Source organism: Corvus hawaiiensis, chromosome 5, assembly GCF_020740725.1.
Source record: "Corvus hawaiiensis isolate bCorHaw1 chromosome 5, bCorHaw1.pri.cur, whole genome shotgun sequence".
Classification (NCBI taxonomy): domain Eukaryota; kingdom Metazoa; phylum Chordata; class Aves; order Passeriformes; family Corvidae; genus Corvus; species Corvus hawaiiensis.
In genome coordinates, this window is record NC_063217.1 from 33740954 (window position 1) to 33767649 (window position 26696).

At 40.8% G+C, this 26696-nt stretch overlaps 1 protein-coding gene across 10 annotated transcripts in view; it reads right to left on the reverse strand.

Moving 5' to 3' along the window:
• Window positions 1-26696, reverse strand: part of STOX2 (storkhead box 2) — a 144375-nt gene that overhangs the window by 27390 nt on the left and 90289 nt on the right. For 2 of the 10 annotated variants that reach the window (XM_048303043.1, XM_048303038.1), the window contains exon 2: window positions 18566-18655. The exons of 6 other annotated variants lie outside the window; for them this stretch is intronic. In XM_048303043.1, the coding sequence (XP_048159000.1) occupies window positions 18566-18641 (76 nt within the window). In that variant the 5' untranslated portion in view covers window positions 18642-18655. Of the gene's footprint in view, window positions 1-11465; window positions 11554-17445; window positions 17540-18565; window positions 18656-26696 lie in introns of those variants that run through there. 2 more of the 10 variants (XM_048303047.1, XM_048303045.1) reach the window with 2 other exon arrangements.

The window sequence follows — 26696 nt, forward strand, 5'->3', positions numbered from 1 at the left end:
ATAGGAATAATGTGTGAGATGAGAGACAGATGCTGTTGTTCCATAGGAACATTTTCAGTTGTTTGGAGATTTTCTTTTAAAAGAAGGAAACATTTAAAATTGCCTTTACTGAGAAAAACCTACTTTAATCATGACCTCATCATCAAAATCACACCAACATGCCAAAATGGAGGTGCAAAAAGGAAAAGGGAGTCTTGCCACAAAACATTTCTTTAAAGGTTCCTACATTCCAAGCATTTTGAAATACGCATATTGAAGCAGAGAAGGCACATAATCCATAAAATTTTGAAACACAGCACTTTAGGGCTCACCTGTGCTATGCTGGAACAGGCAGTTCTCCTAGGTGTTCCCCCAAAAATGAACACACCAGGTGCTTAGGAGGACTGAACGAAATACAAGTCACCACCTCCCTATGCTGCAAGCCCTGGCCCTACAACAACCCTGGCAGTGAAAGAGTCCAACCAAGCCTAAAAGGTCTTTGAGTTTTAAGAAGACAAGTAAATAGCTGGGTTATACAACTAACAAACATCACTTGTGGTTACAGGTCTGTGGAGGTTGTTATGCAGCAAAGCCATACAGCAGATTAATGTACAAGTGTAAGGTTAATGGGATCCTTTGCTACACTGGTAGTTACACAGTAGCCATAATCTCAACATTAAAAACTGGGGGGTTGCTATACACACAGTCAACAATTTCTGTTTTCCCTGAAAGGCCTCCTTCCAGGAAATCTTCCTTCAACTTTACAGAAGTCTTGCCTTCCCTGCAGCTGCAGGATCAGCCACAACACCTCTAATGAATCCAGCTTGGCATTTACAATGTTTGGATCCCCTAGGATTGTTCCTGGAAAATGTTTGTCTGCAAAGTACACACCCACTTTACAGAAACAAGACTCACTCCATGAAGAAAAATTTAGAAGTGAATTAGAACAAGCACTTACTGAAAGTATAAACAACAGCTCCAGTCTTCTTCCCCTTTGCACTGGACAACCTTCATGCAAAGCTAAATAGCTGGGCTTGTGCATGCAGCACTGTTTACACACATATGCACAAGATCTTGCTGCCATAGTCTTGCTACTAACACCAAAGTTAAAACACTGGCAGAAGAAAGCTACAGGTAATACTGCACTCTGAATACCTTTTCTCTCTAACAAATTTCTCTAGGACTTGAACCCATACTATATGCGCAAGACCAACCCAGCTATTCTGAACAGACTGATACAACTGCAAGCTTTCAGTGAGACAATTCCTCTTGCATGTGTGATGCCTATGGCTACCTGGAATGCACCAAGCATGCACGTGTCTAGGGTGCACAGACATCTTGTGTACATGCACCTAGGCGTGCCTTTACTCAAATTCATCCATTTACAGCACCATTACACAGTCCTTTCATCAGTATTAACAACAGCAAGAAGTACCTGATACCTCAAACATGGCAGAGGGCAGAAGTGAGAGACCAACACTGGGGAAAATATAAATGAGAATGTTTAGAAGAGCTGAAGTTGATGGACAAACCAGTGCTGCCATCATCAGTGATGTTACAGCAGCATGGCCTCACAGGAGGAAGGCCTAGCCAAAATACTGTATGCACTTCCCAACCAGGGCAGCTACTCTGTTCCTCCACCCCACATCTCCCCCCACAGCACAACAGAGGTTGGTGCTAAAACAAAGCTGCCTTATTGACAGTGTACAGTACAAACACACCATAGACTTCTCTCTGTATAACCCCATGCATGCACATGCATCCAAATAGACCAGTACTCAAAACACAGTATAACCTGAGATCAATCTCCATCATACACGGAGCAAGCAGATGATCTAAAAACCCCATTTTCTTTCTTTGCATACACTCCTTTGTCAAACTCTACATTAGCTTGCATATATCCCTCAGTCCTCCTGAGTCAGGGCCTGGGATTCCTTTCCTTTGCCACAGCTCTTTCCACATCACTTGAGAGGGAAACTCAAGAGGAGGAAAGGAATATGCTAAAACAGGGACACACACACACACACACACACACATGACAGAAAACAAAAAAGCTTAAAAAAGAACATGGTCAAAAGAGTCCAAGAAGGTTATCAAGAGTCTTCAGTCTCTCCTGTACCAGTTACAGTGGATTCCCAATTTCAGAGGCTAAAATCAGCCATCAGTGCACAGCAACTGGAGTCTGTAGCTGCAGAGACCATAGTCATCTACCACAGGATCATAGAATATTCTGAGTTGGAAGGGACCCACAAGGATCATCAAGTCCAACACAAGTAAATAGCCCATACAGGAATCAAACCTGCAACTTTGGTGTTACTGGAACCATGTTCCAACCAACTGAGCTAATTTTAGTGTTGGTCATCATTGACCACCTCTACAAGAAACAACTTCACAAAGCAGGAAGCACCCAGAAACTACACTAGGAACACAGCCCACAAACCCTGTGGCCTCAGAAGAAATCAGATTAAGGAACATCAGAGAGATACCAACTTACACTTATGTTTCTTTAGGAAATCTCTTAATACTAAAAATTTTGACATATTAGTGCTCCACTAATAACAACTTACTTGCAGTATGCTAATAAGTTCCGCTTGACTTACCTGAACAAATCTCCTGGTTCTTTAAGAAATCACAAGAGGAAACACGATCAGGGTATTAAGTTCATTAAAATCCCAACGAGTAATGCCCATCTTTTTTTGTTCTAATGTTGTCTAGGAGTTTAAAACCCTTTCTCTTTTCCTGCTGCTTACACCCCAAAGTATTAGCAGAGAACACACCTCTCCTCCTTCAGATCTCTTTCCATTGGCTTTAAAAAAAATCACACTCTTCTAGTGTTCTTCTGTATGTCTGCCCTTCCTGTCCCTTTAATCCTGTTAGAGGACTCCTCTACATTTACTCTAGCTTACGTAACTTTCTTTTAAAAGCAACAACCAGAATTCTGCACCATATTCTAGTGTTCCAGCTAACCTCCCACCTGCATCAGTTACCAGGAAATTGGAATGCCCTTACTTTTAGTGGAAATACCCTGCCTTATAACCTGTTTTTCTCCCCACAGCTGTATTTTATTGGTGGCTTGCTGTCACCCTACAACTGAGCAAGCAGTTCCAGTTATCCTTTTTATGCTGACTGCAACTAAGTATGAAGCAAATATTCCTAGGTTTGACTCCCAAGATAATGATCTTTAACATCTCACTCTGTGGATATGATTAAGGATCTTTGATCATCCAATTATTCTCAATTGTTATCCATTTTTAAGCATCTCCTCTTACCACATTCTAAAAAAGAATCTCAAAAACCTAAGAAGAAAAACAAACAGTACTCTAAGTGTTACCTAATGCAGGACAGAATCATTACCCAGCGTCACACTTGCTAACACAACCACCCAGGAAACAGCATATGAATGAAACCATCAAGTCTTAACCGGGAGAACCAAGGCAACCAACGCAACTCCCTCCCTCAAAAGCCCAGTAGGTGAAACAATTGTGTCTTTTTAGAATTCAACTACTAAAAGAGGCTTCTTTAAATTATAGCTCACTGTAAAGGATGTGATATTTTAAACCACACAGAAGAATTCTCTGTATTTTGTCGCTAGGACCACAAAAAGAGAAGGGAGGAGGGTTTGGGTTTGGGTTTTTTTCATAGAAATCTGCTACTATCAAATTAATTTGACTAATGTTAATGCTATATTGTAATCAACCACACCAACACCCCACCCCCTCAAAAACAAAACCTGCCTGTTCTCTAGCAGCAAACAGCAAATGCAAGGAAAGATAGACGCATTTAAAAAATCTGACACTAGAGGAGGTTTGGCAAGAGAGAGTAAGCAAATGAGAAACAAAAGAAACAAAACCCAACAAACAATGATAAACCTTGATGTTTTCTTATAGGGTGGAAATTGTAAAAACACAGAGAAAAATAATCCTTTTCAAACACTGCTGAAAGCACAAAACACGGCTCTTGAAGGTCTTAACCACACATTCTTCACTATCCTCTTCAGTTTAGCCAGAACACATTTGCAGTGTGGCTGGAGATGCTGCAGCAAACATTCAGCAAGAATCTAGTCAGCAGATAAAATTCTTGAAAGGTGAAGTGATAATTAGCAACACAACCCAAAGACATAGTGCACTCTCTCTCATTTATATTGACTACTGTAACCATTAAAAGATTTTCAGCCTGAAGAGAGTACTGCAGTGGTTACAGCTTTTCAAACCAATAGTGATGACTGGCAGATAACATCAGGTTAAAATAAGAACCTGCAACACTGAACACAAGTCCCATGGTACTGCAGCAGCCTTTAACAGCCCAGTTTTTCCTGGCTAGAAGAGAGAACTGATGAAAAGGCCAGGCATGGAATCAATTAAATTAGTGCCAAAGTGGTTTTAAAAAGAAAAGGTTAGATGCTCCAAAGACTTAGCAGTTGAGAGTTTACTGGGTCATTTTTTTCCCTGTGGTAGAAAGCAGAGTTTTCAATATGGCTGGAGTATCTTTAAGAAGGTATACTTCAAAGTGAAATCTAAATATTTTGCACCTCAATACATGAAGAAGCTATATTAGTATATTCTGCCCCTATGCTCTACCTGCGTGAGGTACATGCAATGACCCCTGCTTCCCATAGTGGTTCAAAACTCTTTTAAATTCCATCCTTTGGTCTCACCTGTGTGGGGATTAGCTGTGAGAATGGGAATAAAGGAAATGCCATGGCACAACAGTTCAGCAGCTCACCAAATCTGCTGCCTCCCTCATGCTCGTCAAGCATCTTAGAGTAAGCATTGGAAAACCAACTGCACACACTGCCACCAGTGTATACTGCACCATAAAGGGAAATGCCCTTATTCCAGACAGAAACAGTTCTTTTGAGACCCTCAGGGACTGGCATATTTTGATTTTTTATCCCAATGAGTATGACTGTCAGCAAACGCAGCAACGAAAATCTACCTCCCCAAATAAATGACAGCACCTAGAACCAGGGGCTCCCACAATTAAACAACTCACTGGATGAAATATTTCCTCCTGTCCATTTCACGTATTTTTTACTTTTGAATTTTACTGAGCACTTATTTACAGGAAGCAGTAAACTAAAACCTACAACAGATGTTTTATTAATGTTAAAACAGTAACACCTCTCTACCTACTGCTCTGTCATTTTAAAGTGAAATTTCAGGAATCTGAAAATTGCCCTGTACATGAGCCATAAAACCAAACACAGTATTCAAAAGGATAAAACTACAAATTTCACAGAACCACCTCTCTTGCATGACTTCTTACGTATCTCATTTAGAGTCATAAGTTTAGAATTTTAATTACCACTCCTGACTCATCTAACGCATTCACCACTGACTCCAGCAACATGCAGAGACCGTGCTCCTAAAAAAACATAAACTTAACAAATTTAAGCACTATTTTGTCAGTGCTCACTGCACTGCTTTATACTACAGTGCTGATGTCACTATTCTGCAGAACTGCTCAGCTGTTCCATTCAGCTGTCGCTAGTCCCTTCTGAAATCCTCCTCAGCAGTCTTAATGAACCTGAACAACTGCGATCTGACAGACAGGGTTACCACTTCATTATCCATTCCATCCTTCAGATTTTTAATATAGCTATTAAACCCCAAACATTTAGTATTGATCCCTGCTGCACAAAAGACTTTTAACCATTTCCAGGGCCCAGAAGGGGCCGTCCTTCTTCTTTCTCCTCTGTATACTAAACTGAGCTTGACAAGACTTTTCTTTTGGACTTTCACCAAGCATTTATAAAGCACTAGAGCATGGAAGAGTTCTTGTGCTCCCTGAGTGTCGCAATGACCCAGTTTTCGGAAAGATGAGAGCACATAAAAATAGTTGTCTCTTTGCCCTCTTATTCAGTATAGAGAGACCTAAACTAGGATATCAAGGCTAGATTCCTGAGATGATCTCAGGTGCTGCTGATGATCTCAACTTTAATTAAACTAAACCAAAAGGTTAGCAAAAGGAGAATCAAGATAATTTCTTTAACAGATTTCACAAGTAACCACAGGACACAGGGAGAAAAGATCATATATACAAAAATGTTGAGATCAAAGCATAGGGGATTTACAAACCCAAGCTCTAAATTACTACATTTAATGTCATAGCAAGATAGTTATTTTCTTAACACACATTAAAACAACAAAATAAGTCATTCCTTATATCTTGTCACCATGTTGTAATTCCTTACGCCTGGCTGTAAGAAAAAAGCCCTTATAGTTACCATCATATTCTTTCACGAAGCAACCTCCACAAGCAGTACTTTAACTCACCCAGATCTTATGGGCCTGAGGGCACCTCCTACTTAGACAGGTAAAAAATGTCTCAGTCAGAACCAGAGCTTGAGAAGGCTCTCTGCTTCAAAAGCATTTCTGATTATCAGTAAACATGGCATTGCACATAGTGAAGGGGATGGTACATGCCCCTCTCTCACCTGGCCACCCCCTCTGTGAGGCTGGAACCGCTGCACAGACGAGCCCCCAGAAACATCTACAGGGGATGCAAGTAACCCTGAAAGCTTACTTTTTCAAACCCCTGCTGTTCTTCCTGTTTGATTAGCTACAAGTTTTAGTCTTAAAGAGTTGATGTAGAGGCTACCTAAACAAAAACCTAGGCTATAAAGATTGAATTAGTAGCAGAAGAAGACAGGAGAGAAAAACAAGAAACAATATAAGAAAGAAAGAACACAGGAAAGGTTAAAAGGAAATGTGAGGAAAGAGCTGATTTTTGTTTGATTCCTAAAGCAGACAATGCAGCATCTGAGATGTTACTTCTGAAAGTAGTCTTGTTAAAAGAATCCCAATGCTTAGCAGGGCTAAATGGAAGCAGAAATAATAACCAAATGGTAAGAAATAAAATTAGTACCTCCAGCTGTAGGAAGGCTGGGAAAAAAATTAAGGTCTATAGAATTGCTGGAATAAGCCAAGTGGGAATGGCTGCGTGTATCAGTGAAGAAAGAAATGAACAAAGGACAGTTGTTTTGTGACAGCTGATCTGCATGTGCTCTGCATCCACTCGGTGCTTGCTTTTGTTTTGTTTTCTGGGCTGACCTTCACCCCCTGCCACACAAAGGATTCAGTGAAAGCCTCTACTCAAAGTCTCAATTAAAAGCCCAAAAGAATAAACATATCTTGGGCTGCAGCCCCAAGCCTAAACCCAGGTGCCAATGACCCAGCAAAGGCAGCATCCCCAGCAGAGCACCGGGCTCCTGCCGAGGGTACCTGCATACTACTACACCGCCTTGGAAAGAGCCCTCCTCCCCTCTCAGTGTCTGGAACAGGCAGAATAGCTAAAAACAAACCTTTAGCTTCTTCTCCAAATGGCTGCTTCTAAGTTGTTATGACGAAAGATCAAAGCTAGGGGAAGGGCGGGAGCTTACAGGACAGTAAAGAAAGTTGAGAGTAAATTAGTAGTGTGCATACAAATACACGCATGTAACATCACTAAGGGAGTATGTTAATGGTTTGGGCAGTTTGAACAAAAACACGTGAAAGCAGTTAAGCATGTCATCACCAACACTGTCTTTAGAAGTGTTCTGCTGCTTTATGAGCAGCTCTTCAAACACACATGCACATTTAGTTTCATACAAAGATGGTGTAATGCACAAGAACTTGAAAATGTGAGGCTACCCAAAGAGCATCCTGCATGGTCTGCAAAGTCTATGCATAATACGTGTGAAGTTTTGCTTTAAACTGTGGTATTTCATTTTGGGTACTGCATTTAACTGACTTATTCCAACATAGATTTGTTATGCAGCATCCAGTTTGGTACATGCTCAGAACATAATTTGGAGAGCATCGGTGTAACAGGGATAAGACAGAAACTGACCTCAGGGCTTTGGTCTAAAAGACTAATTTACTGTCAGAACTATCTTGGTGTAATTATACCTATGTAAATACCCATTTATTCTGGAATAAGTGTTTTGTTTAACCTGATTTAGCTTATACAACTTCCAGAAGTTTTATCAATGGGGTTGGTAGTACATGCATAATCCTGCTAAACTCATCTGCATGACCTTTTGTATCATGCATAAAAAGATGAAAGTTAAAAATGGAATAATCAATAGTAAAAATATAATACTAGTTTTGTTACAGGCAAGCATATGTCTTCCTGTTGTTCCATCATATGCTCCCTAATGCATTCAAAAACTAAATGCTTAAACAAAGGAATTAACTTTCTACTAGTACTTTTTTTCTGGGTTCTGACAGCTTCAGTCTTCAAGAGTATATAACCACTGACATTTAGAGTTGCAAGTACTATTTCTCTAAAATCTTCCTGTTATGGAAAAAGGCAGAGATAGTAAAGGAGCCAAATGTGGCTTCTATTGCCATATGTTGTTTCTAATAGTCACAGCTTGAGTTTCAAAACTGATGTAGATTTTCATTTCCCTTTATTTCCATTCAGTGCTGCTGTACTATTGGTACTTCTTAAAGTCGAGACTTACTAAGAAGCCTAATTTTAGGCACTCATTTCTGGAACATGGCACAAAAGCTCACGCTCAAATGTGAAAAGAATCCATGACTGTAAGATATCTGGAAATACCTGAAAGTCTTGGTCACATCTCCTTCATACCTCAGTTTACAAACAAGAGCCTAGAGTCTACTTTACGGCATAGAGGTTTGAATGTGATTTACATGTCTGTTGCCTTGCTCCTGACAAACATTTTTCGATGGAAGTTTCGATGTAATTAGTGTTTCCAAGAAAAGTTTGGGGGTTGCAAAATTATATTCTTAAGAGGTATACAGAGTAAGAAGTTCTTGCTTTTAGAGAATATAATTCTGGTATTCTTCAGGATATCTTTGGAGACTGAGGATGCAAAAGCCTAGTGCAGCTTCCCAGTGACATTTTTCCTCCTGATAACATAATTTCTTTCAAGGGCAGAAATTACCTTGTAAAACATAATCACCACATATTTTCCCCTCAAATGCAGCCTCTGATTGTCTCATTCATCACCTAGGTAGACAGACATTACGCAATTCTGTTTGCCGGATACTGCTCCTTAGGAAGTACTTGCAGAATACCAAAAGGATAATACACTGCCCCCCAGGCCTCCAGAGAGGGTCATCTTCAACTGTGGCTTCCACCAACAGTGAAGTCACAGCGCTGGCTTTCTGATATCACAGCATTCTCTGCAGCAACAGCCTATGAGGTCACAAATAAAGGATTATCACTTTGTTGCAGGATTAAGGGAACTAAGAAGCTGGTCCATCAGGAGATGCGTTTTACTCCAAATAATGGGCATTAGGAGAATGCTGAAAATAAATGGGTTGTAAATTGTCTTTGTCTGGCATGCACCCTTTTTTCAATAATACTGTAAAATAAGGTATTGCTTTCATTAACAGCTCCTAAGCAATGGAATGAACTGCAGGCACTACCTCCTGAGCTACTACATGGAAGATGAATTCTGAAACAACTTTCATATCTTAGGACTCCTCAGTCATTTGATTTTGCAGAGGTAGACATCAGTCAGACCACTCCCCTCAAATGGTCTGCTGGTTAGTTTATTCACAAGTGTTCAAAGCTAGTAATAAGTTTCAGAAAGTGACTAGAAAAAAAATACAAAAGGAAGTCTGGAAATATCTTGCCCTAGCCCATCTTATTGTTTAGACAAGGATTTGTGAAGATGATTCCAAACTGAGAGTCTATGTTACTAACAAAGACCGAAAAAAATATGCATTGTAAGTTACAGCAGAAAAAAAAAAGTACTAGATTAAAACTCCAGAAACAGTGATTACTTAGAAGAACCTTCAGTGCAAAATAAGTCTGCAGTCACAGGAATCTTTGCCACAAACATCGCTGTTAGAATAAAACACTTGTACAAATAATGTCATTACATTCTTAGTGGTTTATTTTTTTCAACAATATCTGGTTTACTTCCCAGTGAATACTCTGTTTCAAAGTTTTGTAAAATACAGAATTCCAGAACCTGTTTGAAACTATTCCAAAACCTTTATCCACCCACTTCCCCACCATGGAGCAAATCAAGGATAGCACAAATACAGTCACCAAACGAATGCTTCCTAGCCTTTCAAGGAATGACTGTGGCTTTGACATAACTATCCAGAGCCCAAATTATTTTCAGCTTTTAAAGAGTTATAGTCTGCTGGGGAAAGGAGGGATGAAAGGAAGGATGATAACGGGTGACAACAGAGTTACTACATTATTCACAGAAATCCTATGACACATGCACGCTTGCACATGCAGACTTTTCCCATATTTTTGAAGTAATTGCCCACTTTTCTAGACGCCTGGAAACTCAGGCTACCTGATGTCTGGAAACTAGCTACTATATGCATACAGTCTTACCTCACATGTGCAGCAGGTCCAACACATCAGGTTACTATGTATGCATAATTTATCTGTCAGGGACTGTCCCAGATTTTTAGATTAAGATCTAAAAATCCTAAAACAGCCCGGCTTGTAATTTTCAATCTGACCTGTGATGCAACCAGTACAAGCAATTGTACAGTGTGAGAGTATCTTGCAACTTCAGGAAGATTTTTGAGTAAGGCCCTACTTGCAGCTTATAGAAGATGGAAGGAGATACTTTCAGCATTATGAGTGTAGGCACTAATACCAATTTCCATTCTAGAATTGGAAGAAAACAGTGGGCAGATTTGCAGATTCACCTGGAGCCTCACCCACCAGTCTGGAAAATTTATATTTCTATGTTGCAGCAGGACAACTATTAAAAACGCTGAGAAGAAACAACACAGACGGACTAACGAGATGTTTCACAGTGTTTTAAATACGCTTTGAAATTTTGCAACCTATTTAAAAACGTTGTTTCTTTTGCCCTCCAGCAGTAGCACTGAAGAACCTCAAAGGAAGTGCTTAGATAGACCAGACTTACTCGCTTTGCCACTCGGCTCTGCAGCTTTCTAGGGCTGTCGAGAGCGGCCGGGCTGATCCGTGCCGTGAGACACGAACCCCCGCGCTCAGCCGCGCCGTGCGCTGCCAGCGCCGGGGGCGCCCCGGCCGCCTCCGCGCACCCGAAACGCTGCAGAGACGCTCAGCCTTTCGCAGCACCGTCACTGCCTAGCGGCCCGCTGCAGCCAGCCCGCGCTAAGCCCGAGTACCCAGGGCAAGGCACCATCCGCGTCTCCCGGAGGAAGCGCTGCCCCGCCGGCACAACCCGCCCTCCGGCGAGGCGGGAGTACAGCACAGCCTCCACCGCCCGTGCTGCTGACGAAGATTTTATCGCGCAGCAAGGCGGGCAACGGAGCCAAACGGGGAAGGACCGCCCATCCCATCCCGGCCCGGCCCGGCCCGGCCCGGCGGCCCCGGGGGGCGCGGTACCTACCGAGCGGCACCTCCGGCAGCGCCGAGGCGCGGCAGCCCGCTCGCAGCCATGGCAACGCGGGGCCCGTTCCTACACCTCCCTTCCCGAACCCCTCACGGAAAGCTGCCAACGCTTTAGGGCCCCCGAAACAGGGAGAAAAAAGCAATATGCGCCCAGTCGGAAGATGGGGCCTTACTCCCACCTTTGCACGACGTTTTCAACCAAAACCCATCGCAGTGTTCTCCTTCAGCAAAGGCCACCCGCGTCCCAGCCATTTTGGATGCATGAGCAACTCCCACAGGGCATGCACCCCTGTGTGCTGCTGCCTCAGGAACGCCCAGAAAATCCCAAAGAGGGAGAGCTCAGAAACAAAAATAAAAGAAGGGGGTTTTTATTGATTGGTTTCTTTGGCCTTGAGGTCGTGGGGCTTTGTGTTTTTGAGGCTGCTGATTTTACATGATGGTAAAGCAGATTTCCATCCCATTCATCTACTCTGCCCTCACAAGAAAGTGAGGGCACTACCTGAAGTGAAGGCACAGCGGGGGCTTGATACTCCAAAAAAGCAGTATAAGCATGAAAACCCCTTTGCCTCCTGAGGGCACTGGTGTGATGGGATGTGTGCTGCTGATGTCAGAAATAAATCTGAATGGCCACTGCAACTAAATCACCTCCCACTTCAAAAGTACTTTAAAATAGCCATCAACTATTTTATGCAATTTTACAATTCAACATGGCTTTATGACTGATACAAGGCTTCTGTTGTTTTGTTTTTAGAGTTTAAGGGGGTCAAGCAAAGGACCAACAGCAAAATACTCCCCTCTGGCTGCTATTGAGGTAGAATCCGAACTTGTGCAAAAACTTCAGCTGATTAGCCACGTATATTTAGAAGGCAGTTATTGTCTTAAAGGACAATTGTAAGGGAAACTTTTTGCACAAGTGTAGAAAGATCCACTGCCTCTATCTTTAATGGATGCAGAAGGTTTTATGACCAAAATATGGTTTGTAAAAACAGTGATCAGAACACATACTGAAAACCACGGCTATAGAGCAAATCAGAAAGCTAAATCAAACCACATTCTCCATCTCCCTTGGTTTCATCAAAAGCAAGCAGGAGAATTAGTTTATGAAGGCAAATCACAGGGTAACAATAGGTGCCTGCTGTGGATCCTGAGAATGAACTTTGCTCTGAAGGGCTGATGGCTTTCTTCACAAGTGTAAATGGGCACCTTGGTTTTCAGGGCTGGTATGTCTCATGGTCCACAAGCATCAGCAACATGCGCAGCCTAACCACACATAGCTGATGGATATTTAGGAGAAAGCTAAAGCAGTATTACTGTCACAGTAATTTGGTGTTTGGGACACAGCTGGAGAAACACTGGTAAGACACAGGAGGTCTGCAGCATGCTTTGGTCAAGAATCAGCACCATGACCTCATCCTCCTCCAGCGCTCAGGCACAGAGGGAGCTGAGATTGGACTAGCAGCCAATTAACCACTCATTTAGCCTGAATTTCAATATTCCTCTCTTTATGAGCTCACTCATTGTTTTAATTACTTCAGGAAGCTGCATAAATGCTTTAATTCCAAACTTTGACATACAAACCATTACTAAAGTGAATGAAACAGAAACTTTCCACTTGAACAATGAAAAAAAAGATCAAGAAGGTAACTCAGCAGAGTAATACCAAGTTTGAAAGGCAATTGCCAACCCCTCTAAGCAAGACTGAGAACTACTTGATAGCAGCACAAGTGCTAGGATCTTCCTCACCCTGCAACTACACACTGGAAATGCACACACAATATCCACAGGCCCACTGGCACTGCCCTTTTGTAATAAAGCTGAGTGGGGAAAAAAACAAACCCCAACCAACCAAAAAATTCTTCTATAAATCCAATTTCCCCATGCCAGGCAGTACAAAAAAGCAAGAGCAGATTCCCATGATCATGCAACCTCTGACATGCAGGAAATCCCAGGCCAAGACTCAGCATAGAAGCTACAATCTTCAGGACCTTTACATGCTGGCAGTTGTATTTCCTTCACTAATGCCACTGACATCCTCGCTTTCTTTACAAGTCAAATATGAGGAAATTGTTCTTTAGTGGGTGACAACAGCTCTGTCTGGCATTTTACAACAGCTGGAAGACTGGCACTGCCCGAAGGACTTCACAGCCGAGCTCAGACAGAGCCAACATGTTTCAGATACAATCGTTATCTGTGAGGCCATGGAAGCAGTAAGATCACTTCCTCCTTGCAATCTTCAGCTTTACATACTCATCAATTATTGCTATTTTTAAATTTCCTTTGGAAAAAGAAGAAAAAAAAAAGCTCATAATGATTTTATCAGTTTTGGTGTCTGACTTTGGGACCAACCACATACATTCAGTTATTAAACAAAAAGCTCATAATGATTTTATCAGTTTTGGTGTCTGACTTTGGGACCAACCACATACATTCAGTTATTAAACATTTATGATTCCCTTTTCCCTCAAGTACAGGAGGAAGAATTTGGCAATCAATGAGGGAGAACAAGCTGACTGACAATAGCTTACAGCTAAACTAGCAACTGCTCAACCAAATTGCACAAACCATAGAATATGTGCCATGATTATTAGCTTGAGGATGATAATCTTATAATCAATAGCCATAATTTCTATTGGCATATCTTGTTCACATTTCAAGAAAATAACAAAATAATCTGGTGCTCACATATTTCTGCAGTATCTGAAAGCAAAGGATTCCTTAGCTTTCTCCACATTGTTTCTGTTAACTGAAATCCTGGAATCATCTAACTTCTACCTCCATATACAGGATTTCCCCAGATACTAAAATTCTGAAGCTGTAAGCTTACAAATGTTTTTGCTCTTTTCTCCTTCACTGCTAAATAGGAAAGATTATGGCAAAGCTTAAACTGGACTAGGTACTCAGTTTGTTCCAACTTCTCACCCTCTCAGATGCTGATTTAAAAATGTCAACCTGAACTGAACCAATAATCATCAAGCAAATTAATTACAGCAAGAACCAAATTTGAGACCCTACGCTTACCAGTAAGAACTCCAGGAATTCCTCAAGCAGTACACTTGGATTCTTCCAACCACCAGGAAAAGCTCCAGGACAGATCTAGCACACCCCTACACTAGTAACTCCTGAAAGCTAGTTTAGTTCCTAAACGGCACCAGGAAAACAGCTTTGATTCAAAAGCAATGGATGGTCAAGATGTTGGAAAGCTACTCAAGACAGCTGCATTCAGTGCTGTGACTGGAACTGACAGAAATGTATCTGGATTGGCTTCACACTGCCCATGTGGGAAAGCTCACTGACCATTCACATAGTTTTTGTGGTCTGTGTTGAACAGTGTGGTTCAGCAGTTACTCAGCTCACATTAACAGAGCTGACCAGGTCAGAGAGAGCTCTGGCCTGCCTATACAGCCCCTGGTACCTGCCATATCCTTGATATAAGTTTGGCCCCCTTAGACTTCTTTTCATTTATTTTGAAAATTAAGTACCTAGAAAACCTTATTGAATAGTTTATGCAAAATGGTATCTCCCATTCCAGAAATCTTTCATTTATAGGGTTAACAGGAAATAAAAAGACCAAGCATACCCATACTGTCCTCGAAACACTCATATCAGATCCATGATGGAAATTATGTATTCATCTGTGCTAAAACCTTACGAGAAAATCTGGAAAATACTGTTGGATATCATAATTGCTGCTTCAGATGGCCTGAGGAATCCATCACCATGCTCGTGGTATTCTGTGGTATTTCTTTGTTCATGGGAAAATGAAAGTCCTTGCACAGACAAGTCATCATTTGCCAAAGCATTCATCATAGATGCCTAACTGCACAACAGAGCTACCCAACCTACTGCTTGATCTGCTCTCATGAGTTAGTTTAGGGAGCTAACCTAGCAGAAGGCTAGTTCTGTCAAAAAAAAAAAAAAATTATGCCAAACTCTGACTGGCTGCCCTGTTAAGACAGAGGAGGTCCTGTCTCAGGGCTAAGTAGGAGGCAGTATGCCACAGGCAATGGAGAAGCAGGACCTCCTGCTCTGGGAGCCAGCAGTTACAGGTAAGAACTGCTCAGTTATCACAAAACTGCATGGTAATATGGCCATTCACCACTAAAATGACTGACACAGTCACCATCCTGACAGCAGGTCCATGTGACAGCTGGAATTTTCAAAGGGCTTTAAAAAGGCTTACTAAATTCCATTCATTTTCATGGCATCTGGGTTCAGGTCTATCAGCGCTGGTTTCAACTACCAAGGGCCAGTTTTTCAAAAGCAAGCTTTTGCTTGTCATGTCCGACAGACCATCAAGACTTGAACAAAGTAAGGACACGCAGCTGGAATAAACAAGGATATAAGTAGCAAGCACACAATCCAAGAATGTGTTTAAAGATAGTTCTTACAGAGACAGCATGTACCCATTTTCACCAGTAGTTCCAAAGATTTGGTAAAAACCATCACCTACAATAATTGAGTTTCCCAAGAAATATGGTCTATTAGACATCAGATACTGACCATTCTAGTGGAAAATAACATGCAGAAGACAGGAAGAATCCTGCATTTCTCCACCCACTGCTGGAATATCTCCCCAAAACACAGATGACATAGTCACAAAGAATGGCAGACATCCTACTGTGTAGAATACAATTCCACTAAAATGTATCAGAAAACCATACTTTTTTGCATATTAATTTTAGAAAGAGGGAGAAATATTTTGACAAATGTCAGAACTTCCTGTTACGGCATTCCTGCAAGAAGTGTTTCTTTCTCTCCCTTCAAATTAGTTTGTTCTGAAAGACTGCATTAGGTAGAGCAATATTTAAAACACTTAAACAGTCAAATTTGAAACAAACCAGTCTGATCCTGCTGGAATTAAGTGTTTTATGTGATCTAAAAATACTGGGTTTTGGATTTTCTTCCACATGAAATCTGTCTACTTTGGAGCTCTGTTTCAAATCAGAAAACGATTTCCTTAGAATCCCAAAACCTCCACAAAATAGAGCCTCTGTCTACTAGTCAGCTGTACACAAGCCTCAAATTTTATAAAACAAGTTTCAACATATGTCCTTACAAGAATATCCAGTATCATGTATTTCCTCATGTGAAATTTGAGAACCTTAACACATTACTTTCAAATGAAAACTTTCATTAGTCTGAGCAGGATTGGAGCATTGCACCTCAATCTGTGTTTTATTAATTTATCTTACAAACACGAGTCTTGATTGATTTGCATATGTTTATAAATATGTATGTACAGCTCAGAGTAGGAAAGCAGCAACAGCATTACATCAGCCTCAACACCTGCACCATGTTGACTGAAGCAGAGAAGACTGTCTGTTGTTTCTCTTTCTTATTAATGTCTACCTTCCCAGCCTTACAAACTTCTTACTGCTCTGCCAGCAAACATAAATCATGCTGACTCTCTCTGACTTGCAATTTCCACTGTGACTGGAGAGGCAGGTCTTAAAAGAAAAAAAAACAAACAAAAACCAGTGAAAATATCGAACAAATATTCTTACGATTTTTATAGTGACATTTGCCCCAAGTGCCTGTTTGTGTGGAAAATGTTTAAATTGCTCCATTTTAAAAAGTCTACAGTCCTAAGGGAGTTTTCAGAATTATATACAAAACACTGTTATGCAGATGGAGGGCATTAAGTATTACATGCATACAAGAAGAAAAAAAAAGCTTGAAGAAATGTTTCAAGAAAAGAGCAGGAATATTTTAAGTCTGAGACAGAGATCTTGTCCATCTGACTCACACAGAAAACAAACTGAAAAGAAACCAAAAGGAAAAAGCTGATATACTACAGAACAGATTCTATCCAAAAACTTAGTATCTAATGTCACTGCCTCAAGAATTCTTCTTCTAACCTAAAATGTAAACCTTAAAAAATACCTAGTTTTGCACCACAGAAGTTTACTATTCTTTAAGCTAAGGTGTGCATTTAGGCAGAACAAACAGTAAGGATCCAAGTCAGCCAGCTCTGGGGGAGACACTCACCATGCATCACCCAGAAAACAGCAGTTTCAGCAAACAGAAAATCGAGACTGGAACTGAGACCAATACTGCTAGCCATGACAGCAGTGAGTAATGGCACAGTCTTCTAAGAGGAACAGCGGGGACAAAATCTGGTTTAAAAATGGATCACTTATGGAAAGGTTTAACAGTCACCTGCAGCAGTTGCAAGAGGTGAGACTCAAAGACCCCAAGTGCCTCTGTCTTCAGAATCAGGCCCCTACCAGAAAGCAGCTGTGGGAAGGATGTTAGCTGGAGCAGCATCTGAATACCTGGAAGACAGGCTACAAAGGAGCAAGCATTAAGAGAAACCCCTGCAGGGCAGTAGGACTGCTTTGAAAATGTTTATTTTTAATTTCAAATCTTGATTCTGAACTGATAACATCATGCCACAAGCAAAGGAACAAGAATGGCAATGTTGTCTAGAGCATGATTTCATCCTCCCCACCTTGCAAGTTGCTTATCAGCTCAGAAGGACACTGTCAAGCTTATCAGCAAAGGCTTGCTGCTGGAAGAATGTGGAGCTAGCAGGGTTTTTCAGGTCAGGCTGGACCTGGTACAATGCTGCAGATTAAGCAACTTCAATGAATGAGGTGGGAGTCTCAGGAACAGACAATTTGCTCCTGGGAATAAGATCTGGAGCACCTAACCAAGCATTTAGGTAGGAAGAGACTAACAGCCCTCAGTTTGTTCCTACTTTGATATTCAAGGGATCAGAAAGGGTAACCTTTCTGGAAGTGAACAAATCATACTAAGCAAAGCATTCTGTATCACCCATTTCTGAAGTATACAAAAATACCCTGGAAAAACAAGTTTTGGTTCCTGCATGGCAAAAGCTCCCAAACTGTTTTAAAGATCTGCTGGGGTTTTGTCTTAAAGCTCATCCACGCTCAAAGCCCATGAAAAGCTGTCATTTTCTCACTGCACATGAACATATCAAATAGCAATAATAAACAAGAATTGTGAAAAGAGGATTCAACTGGTGTACAGGTTCTTGAAACCTGGACACAACATTCAGGCATTTGTCTGTCATCTCTGTGATGAGAGCCTGAGCTCTGTTGTCAAGAGTACATTATCTGCAAGTCTTACTACTGCCTCTTACTGGAGTCCAGATCCTTAATAGCATCGTTTAATATTCATTATCTATTACCAAGATGTAAAAGAGACAAGTCTTGTGACATAATTCCTGCCTCTCACAAAGTGAAGCACCTAACACCAGCTGTTTTAAATGTCAATTTAATGATAAATAGTGTCTCACAAAACAAGGTAGACATACCACTGGAAATGTCCCCATGCCTCTCTTGTATTGGATGCATCATTCTTGTAACCTTGCAACAGTCAGGGCTATTCATTAACCAGCTATTAGCTGAAAAAAATAAAATGTCCATTAAAAAGTAGCACAAACTTTTTGAAAGTGCAGTAAACTAAGACACAGGTAAACTTTCAGAAGCAGAAAAGGATTTTAGCTAGAAACTTCATCCTGAACTTCTGCTTTATCTAACTGGATTTTGTACTTTTGTAGAAAGCTGCCACAAAAATCCAGGTAAATTCTGAGCATATGAAAAGGGAAAAAAAAGAGGAAAAAAAAGAGAAAGAAAATTATGATCTTTCAGGAGTACCACAGATGTTGCCATGCAATCTCTTCAGAAAGAGAATTCCTTATACTGGGAGTTAATTTTGTGCCGCCTTCTATTACAAACCCAAAGGATGCACACAACAATGTATGAGTGGAAGTGATTTAAAATGTGTTTCTAATAACGCTTGAATGAGGACTTGCTTCTGGAATTATTCACACAAACTATTTCCATTTGTTAAAGCCATTATCCCTATTCTCTGACTAACCCCCTTGCACCCCTTTAAAAGGAGGAAAAAAAACCAAACCGAAACCCAACAAAACAAAAAAACCCAGAGAGCAGTTTAAATGTTTTGGTGCGACAAATGCCCAACTCCAAAGCACATAAATATGCTCGAACAATGAATTTGAAACTCTCATTCCAGCACCTTACGTCTTCAAATAATCTCCTGAGCTCGTTCAAAATGCAAGCACTTTAAACGTACAAACATGGAAAGAACCTTCCAGCTCTTGTAAAGAAGATAATGAATCACAAAGTTAACTTTTTACTTTCAAGATGACTCTCAATTATTGCTTCAGTGATTTTACTTTCAGCCTCACCCTGTCCCGATCCTGGCATGTTCTGCTCCAGAACACACAGAGAGATCAGAAAAGCTGTGCTTAAGATTCAGAAAGAAGATAAAAAGTACGGGTGATTAGAAGTGTGCTCTATCCTGCCTGAAAGGATGGAGGGAGGGCTGATAGTGATGGGGGACAGCAAAAGAGCACATACAATATAATGAGAAAGGGGAAATGTTCTTCCAGAATGAGATGGAAAATGAAGGAAGCAGGGGTGGAGGGAGAGCAGGAAGGGATCTAAACAGTTATGAAGAAAAAATACAGACAGTTTTTAAACTCATGAGAGAAAAAACATCTACAGCATTAGGGAAATGGGTGCAATTCTTTTAAATTTAAGCTAAAAGGCAAACAAACAAAAAAGTAAAAAGTGAGAGAGAGAGCCCTCTCCTGAGGGGCTTCCCAGTAGATGCTGATACCATGCATTATGAAGTCCTGGATTTGAAAGGGGAAGGTGTCTAGAAAATTGTTTTCCTTCAAAGCAAAACTGGACAAGTCTATGACCAGGGCAGACCTACAAGCAAACAAGCATCATCACCCTTGGCTATCCAGACCAAAGAGACAGAACTAACAAGCTCTTCACCTGGCCATGGGAAATGAAGGTATGGCCCTTTGTGGGTGGCACATGAAAACCACTGCTAAATAGGTTGAGCATCCTGAACACATTTTCCAAGCATCTGTTTGGATACAGGCCCTTGCTGCTGGCCTGGAATATGCCAGGACTGGAAGCAGGGTGGAAACCACAGCCTCCAAATGCTGCTCAGCACTCCAAATCAGGGGATAACCTGGTGGTGTGGAGAGGAAGAATTTCTACCCAGTTTACTGAGGAAGTCAGAATTCCTACCAGGCAGCAGCACTTTGACTCATTGCCACAACCTGGTATCCAAAACTGATTCTCAAAAACTTTTTTTGGGGTTGGATGTTTGGTTGTTTTCAGGTTTTTGTTTGTTGGTTTGGAGGGGGTGGGTGAGGTTTGGGGACTGTAGGATTGTTCTGAGGGTTTTTTAATATTTTATTTTTCTTTCTTGGTCCACTTTCAGGTTGTAATTAATCTTCAAAGTCAAGAAAGAAAGGGAACCAGCTCTGTGTCAGCAATTAGCTCAACATCCTGTTAATATCTATCCATTATCTCTCCCAGTCTAGGCATGTAATCTACCTGAGAGATAGATTAATTTTCCAGTGGTTGCCTCCATGGGTTACCAATCTCTATTTCTTGTTATGCATTTAGTTACACAGGCATACTGTCTCCTGAGAATACACAACCAGGTATTACACTTCACCTCCATGAACTCCATTGTCTTCATAGCAGAGCTTGTACCTCCACACAAGAAATATAAGCTAGTTAGAGATGAGAAGCCCTATTTCCCCATGCACTAGGACATCCTTTACTTTACATATTTAAAGAAAAATACAACTGAGTATAAGCAGCTAGAATTAACCTCAAAGGCTTTTGAGGTTTTCGTTTCCTTCCAGTGTTTTTACTTGTTAAGAAATCAAGCTAGTTTCACGGTCTCTAGGTGTCAGTTCTCAGGGAAAAAAAAAGATCAGCAAGTTATAGCCACAGCTTTTAACAAGTTCTCGAAGTTCCATAACACCGCATAAAACAAGTATCACTTACATCCCCACCACCCAGCACAGATCCATATTGAACATGTGCCACAACAGCGAATGCACACCGTTTCCCTTACAGCACTGTTCAGTCAAGTCAAGCTGACATGAGAGAATATGGTACCCCACATTTCCATTTTTTCCCTTTTCCCATCCTTAGTGATGACAGGTATTAAGCCTGTAACCCAGCTTTGTCTTAAACAACCCTCAGGCAAACATTACTGAGTCTCGCCTTGCAGACGTCATGAGGAACTTCACCTGCCGCTAGGTGAAGGACAGTTCTGGAGATTTTGGTAGCACAATGATAGGCAATTCCCATTGCTCTCCCAAGGTCTTGGGAAAACAGAGACTAACATCAAAACACTAGAAAGAGGTGACCTAAATGCTAAACAACATCCTACATCCTTGCTGCTGACAGGACTATTCATTTCAGAGTGGACAGGCCCTATCATACCAACAGTTTTCTCCATTTATATACACACTCTGTAGTGCACACACACACACACACAGGTTCTCATTACCAGACAATGGTTGAATGACCGAAGGTTAAGAATCACTCCTATCTCTTTTTGCCTTGTTGATATTTTTTAAACAAAAATCAATTCAATTCCTGTATCATTTCTAGAAGTTGTTTTTAACACAGCTGTTCCACACAGGGACTGGGAAGGTAATGGCTCTTCTGCAAAAAGAGGCAATAAAAGCTCCCAGGCTCCCAAAGGATGATTTATTCCATACTCCCCAAATTAAAATGTGATGTTTCTCTTGCACACAATAGTTAATAATCTGGATTCTTCTTTGCTGCACTATTATTTCAGTGACAGAATTTGCTGGCAGTATAAAATGTAGGAGAATATTTCATTCTGCATATATTTTACACTTCCATCTCTCTTGCATCTTATTTCTCTTTCAGTACACAGAGTTTAAGGCTTTGCAGGATTTACAATCCTTTATTTTATGTGCCCAACTGCAATAAAAAATAAGTAAGTACAATAAGAATAGAAGGACATCCTCTCCTCAGCTGCACATCAGGTACTTGAATTTAGGTGAATCTGTGCTTGTAGAGTCAAGACTTGAACTTCTGGTCATGGACAGGTCACTGACCATACAAAAAGAGAGCAGTGTTGTGTTGGGATAGGGAGGAAGAGCCAAGTCCAAGACTTACCCAGCAGAGGTCAGGCTAAACCAAAACTTCACTATTATTATGGGTCCTAAGAAATTGTCCCTTCCCACTCTTTCCCCTCAGAATCAAACAACAAGTATTTTTACAATGTGACAGACACCCAAGAATTACCCTGAAAATCAATTTAAAACAGCAAAGACTTAAGTTTGTTGGACAAAATACCCTTGAAAAAGACTAAGACAAAAGCATCTGATGCTAAACATTTGAAGAACTCAGTATTACTGTTGGGCAAAAATGTATTAATTAAATGAAATAAGAATGAAAATCCACTGTAGCAACATAAACAAAACATTGTGCACGCTCTCCAAGAGTATTTAAAATTAATTTTGCTCCAATACACAAAGCATAGTAAATATTTCTAAAAATATACATTGATGTAAGTATTCCTAATGACAAGGGGAATCACAAAGGGTCTCAAGAGTTTGGGAGTCATCTGTCCACAAAACCAAAACAAAAGCATTATGTATGTGATTTAGCATATGTGCAAAAAGCAAAAGACACAAAACAATTAAGACTCATGGAGATAGAATAAAGTAAGCCTGATGATGTGCATGAGCATGATGTGCTCATATGCATGACAAAGAATCTACATAGGCCCCCACATCTTTCAATTAATAATGTAAAAATACTACAAAAACCTAACAAAGGAGATGAAGTGTTCAGTATCCCAGTAAGTCACATTGAAATAAATGAAATAGCACAGAATGTACAAAAATCACACAGAAAAGTTAAAAAGTACAGAATCAAACATGTCCGTGTATTTGTGATATATATACATACATGCAAACATGCATTACTTGTTAAGTAAACTTTTCTTCTACAGCCAACAGAAGTGTTGGGAGGGAGGTTCGAAGCACGTGAATAAGATTTTAACACAGGTAAGATGTTCAGTAATATTTCTTATGACAGTTAATACTAGAACATTGCAGACAATGCTAATTACATCCTGAATATTGTTTGAATCAAGGGGTTTGACACATCATCCAACACTAAGTATAGCAAGCAGCTACACTGCATTCCACAGGGGAAGACATCAGAGCTGTTACGCAGTCTCTACCTTAAGGAAGCAAAGCGCCCTAAGTTTGACCTAAGCAGTTGGTAGGCAGTGGGTTGTTTATGCTTAAAATGCCTAAGTTTACAATCCAAGGCAATGGATTTTATTGTCCTTCTTGTTGCAGCACAGACACCCAGCTCTCCAGGTCATGCTCTGGTCTCCTTTTGCTGCTGCTTAACAGAGAACGTCAAGATTGGTGGAGGCAACTTTGGATCACCTCTGGGCTTCTCCCCTTGCCCTGCTCTGTGGTCTCAGAAAGGTTCGATTACAGCTGTCTCCCTGAAGCTGCAGCATGCAGAAGTCCTATCCCAGAATATACCTTATTTTTTCCTAATAGTCACCCTACTCTGAGCTTGTGCACTGTCCTCTAAAGGCATCCCTAAAACTGCTTTATAGTCTCTGCACTGAGGACAGTTTATCTCCAAGCAGATCCCAGGCTTTGAGATGCAACTCTATTCCTCTTGTTCCACATTAAGGGGACACATGCAGTCCAAATTTTTCAATGACTATATTTACAGCAGAACCAGAACTGGCTTGCAACCTACCTGTATTGATATTTACACTTTGCCGAAGGGCTGCTTTCAAGTCTTGGCTGCGCAGAAAGTTTAGAAGAAAATGTCTCACCTCAAGGGAACTATATAATGCAATACAGAGTTCCCAAATCACTGCTACATTATTATAGGACAAAGAATTTTATCCACATAACACATGCACAAACCTCTCAGCTCTGATTAAGAAAGAAAACGTGGTCACAAAAAACGTACGGCAGGGATGCCAAAAATGATTCTTTTCTAAATGGAATCCACATTAAACATGGCTTCTTTAGCATGCAACTTCTGCAAGGATGGAAGTGACTACACCTGATAGCCCACAGAAGTAACTGAAGAAGAGCGTTGTATTTATTAGTTCAACAACAGTTTCAACTGAGGATGAAATGAAATACAAATGACTAGTAAATACTACCATTACACTTTAAATACCTCTTCTGCAAAGCCAGAATCAAATATAGTGATTGCAAAAGCTGGAACAGCCTCTCTCATGACCTGAAAACTGTCTACTAGAACTCAGGGTGAAGTCAAAAGGGAGACACAATTTGTGTCATGAAAACAAGATAGACAATACCAATGCTCCTCCAGACATGGCCCATTCATCTGTGCATCCTGCAGACAATTTTTCTTCTATCTGCTATGCCAGCCACCCTTGTTCCATCTCGCAGCTAGTGATTAATTACACTTCAGTGCAGCAATTCATCCAAGTCGGACCTTTGAAACAGAAAGACACTGTGGGAATCGTATGCTTTCCTTTTTAAGTGCTTTCTTCTACTGGTAAAACTAAAAGCAATATGGTATCAAAAGGTAGTATTTTTGACTGTCTTGTGGTACAGAGAAAAAAACCCAACCTGTTATGCATCTTCATAATAAGTACTTAGCTGTCAATTATCATACCACTGCCCAATGAAAGTTTCTTCGACTGAAGAGAAACACTTTTCAAATCTAAACCTACAACACACATGATACAAGCAACACTGTTCTGCAACTATGTGTGCTGATATACCAGCTTAGTTCTCATTGCACTTTGCCAACCATGGAAATGTCTAATTGGGTTCTGCTTTTCAAGTCCAGAACTCCTTGTACTGCTGCTATCACCACTTTGTTGGATTCCTCCGTGCTCATTTCGTGTGCTGGTTTGGACAAATTTGGAGGAAAATATCCTCTGATAGAAGGCAGGTTATAACCATCCCTCCCCAACCAGGTTCGGGAAAAAATAAATTTTCCTTGGAGGAAAGTGAAAGAGGTAAAAACTATTTATGTAACAAACACACAGGAAAAGGATAATAATGCTAAATAATAAAACCTCTCACTGTGGAGAGAAACCTGGGAAGATTTCAGAGTCCTCCCATAGGTGTGGTCTCTCCCCTCCTCCTCGGAGCTGGGTCGTGGTGGGCCCACCTCCAGGGCCTCGGTGGAAAATTCTCCTGATGTGTTCTGATGTTGAAACAGTCCAGAAGAGAAGAAGGAAAAAAACCAAAGTCCCAGGAAAACAAAGTTCAACTCTCCGTCTCCCTCCGGAGAAAAGGAGCTGAAAGCTGGCTGAAGAGCAACAAGGGCGCTTCCTCCGCTCTTGCTGCTGTTAGAAGCAGAGAGTGGGGGTCTGTGTCCTTGAAAAAACTGCTTTGAAGAGTTTGCTTGATTTTTTCCTCTCCCCCCTCTCAGGCTCAGTTTAAAGGCACAGAAAGGCACGAAGTTAATTTCTGGGCATAGAGCAGTGATAGGGGATACAACATCATAAAGTCACCCCAAGACATTTCGACAGCTCTTGTTAAAGGCTAGCCAAAATGTAAGCCTGGTTTAGACAGGCAAGTCACCTCACTCATACAAAGACAATCTTCAAGCCTGCCTCAGTAAATGAAATTTACAGTTATAAGAAAATAATGAGAAGCATTCCTATGGGCTCATCTGAAATGTGGTGCTAGCTATGAGATGCAGCCCTGAATAATTCCAGCACAAGTCCACCTTGGCAGGCAAAGTACACACAGGATTTGGGAACAGAGTGGTTTTTTCCCCTTCTGCTTTGTTTATTCTTGCCAATGTCACTACATACTTTCTTGGGTTATTCCATCAACAAGTCACCAAACTTCATGAAAAATGTGAACAAAGATACAGAAGTGTTGTGCAATCAATAAAATCATTGGGTTTTGCAACTAAAGCAATAAATGGCTAGATTAACAAAACACTCTCCTAGGTAAAATCATTAATGACAAAATGAGTAGTCCTTGAATTAGGAGTGCAATTTATTTTAGCTTGGGCTAAAATTAAAGCCAGTGTGATTTGCATGTACTACTCCTCAACTAAATTAACAGAATTTACTTTGATTTACTTTGATTTAAAAACCATTGTTTGAGCACAAAGATTCAACTCCGCTTGAGAGGAACGGCATGGCCTCACAAGGAAGAGGTTGGACTACAATCACCTGGGATCCCTTCCAGTCTGAATCTTTCCTATGATCTTGACACTCAAGGTGTTCAATCAGATGCCAGTCTGTACAGGCTATTGGAATGACTGGAGGCAGGGTCTGGAATTCAAGACCTGCACGCTCTTACTGAACGTAATATAAGTTCTCATGCCAAACTTCTTACACATGGCATGCAACATTCAACAGCAATCAGTATCAGTCTCAAATTTGCCAGTTCTGATATACCTGTATCCTGTGACTCATGCTATCACCTTGTATGTGTTAGCAACAGCTGTTCAAGTAACAAAAGTGTAAAATGTGGCCTTAATGCCATTAACTTACATATCTTTTGAATAGAATACTTATAATGAAAATCAGAAGTCAAATCTAAGTAGAGTTCTTGTTATCTTTCCTAATGCATCATT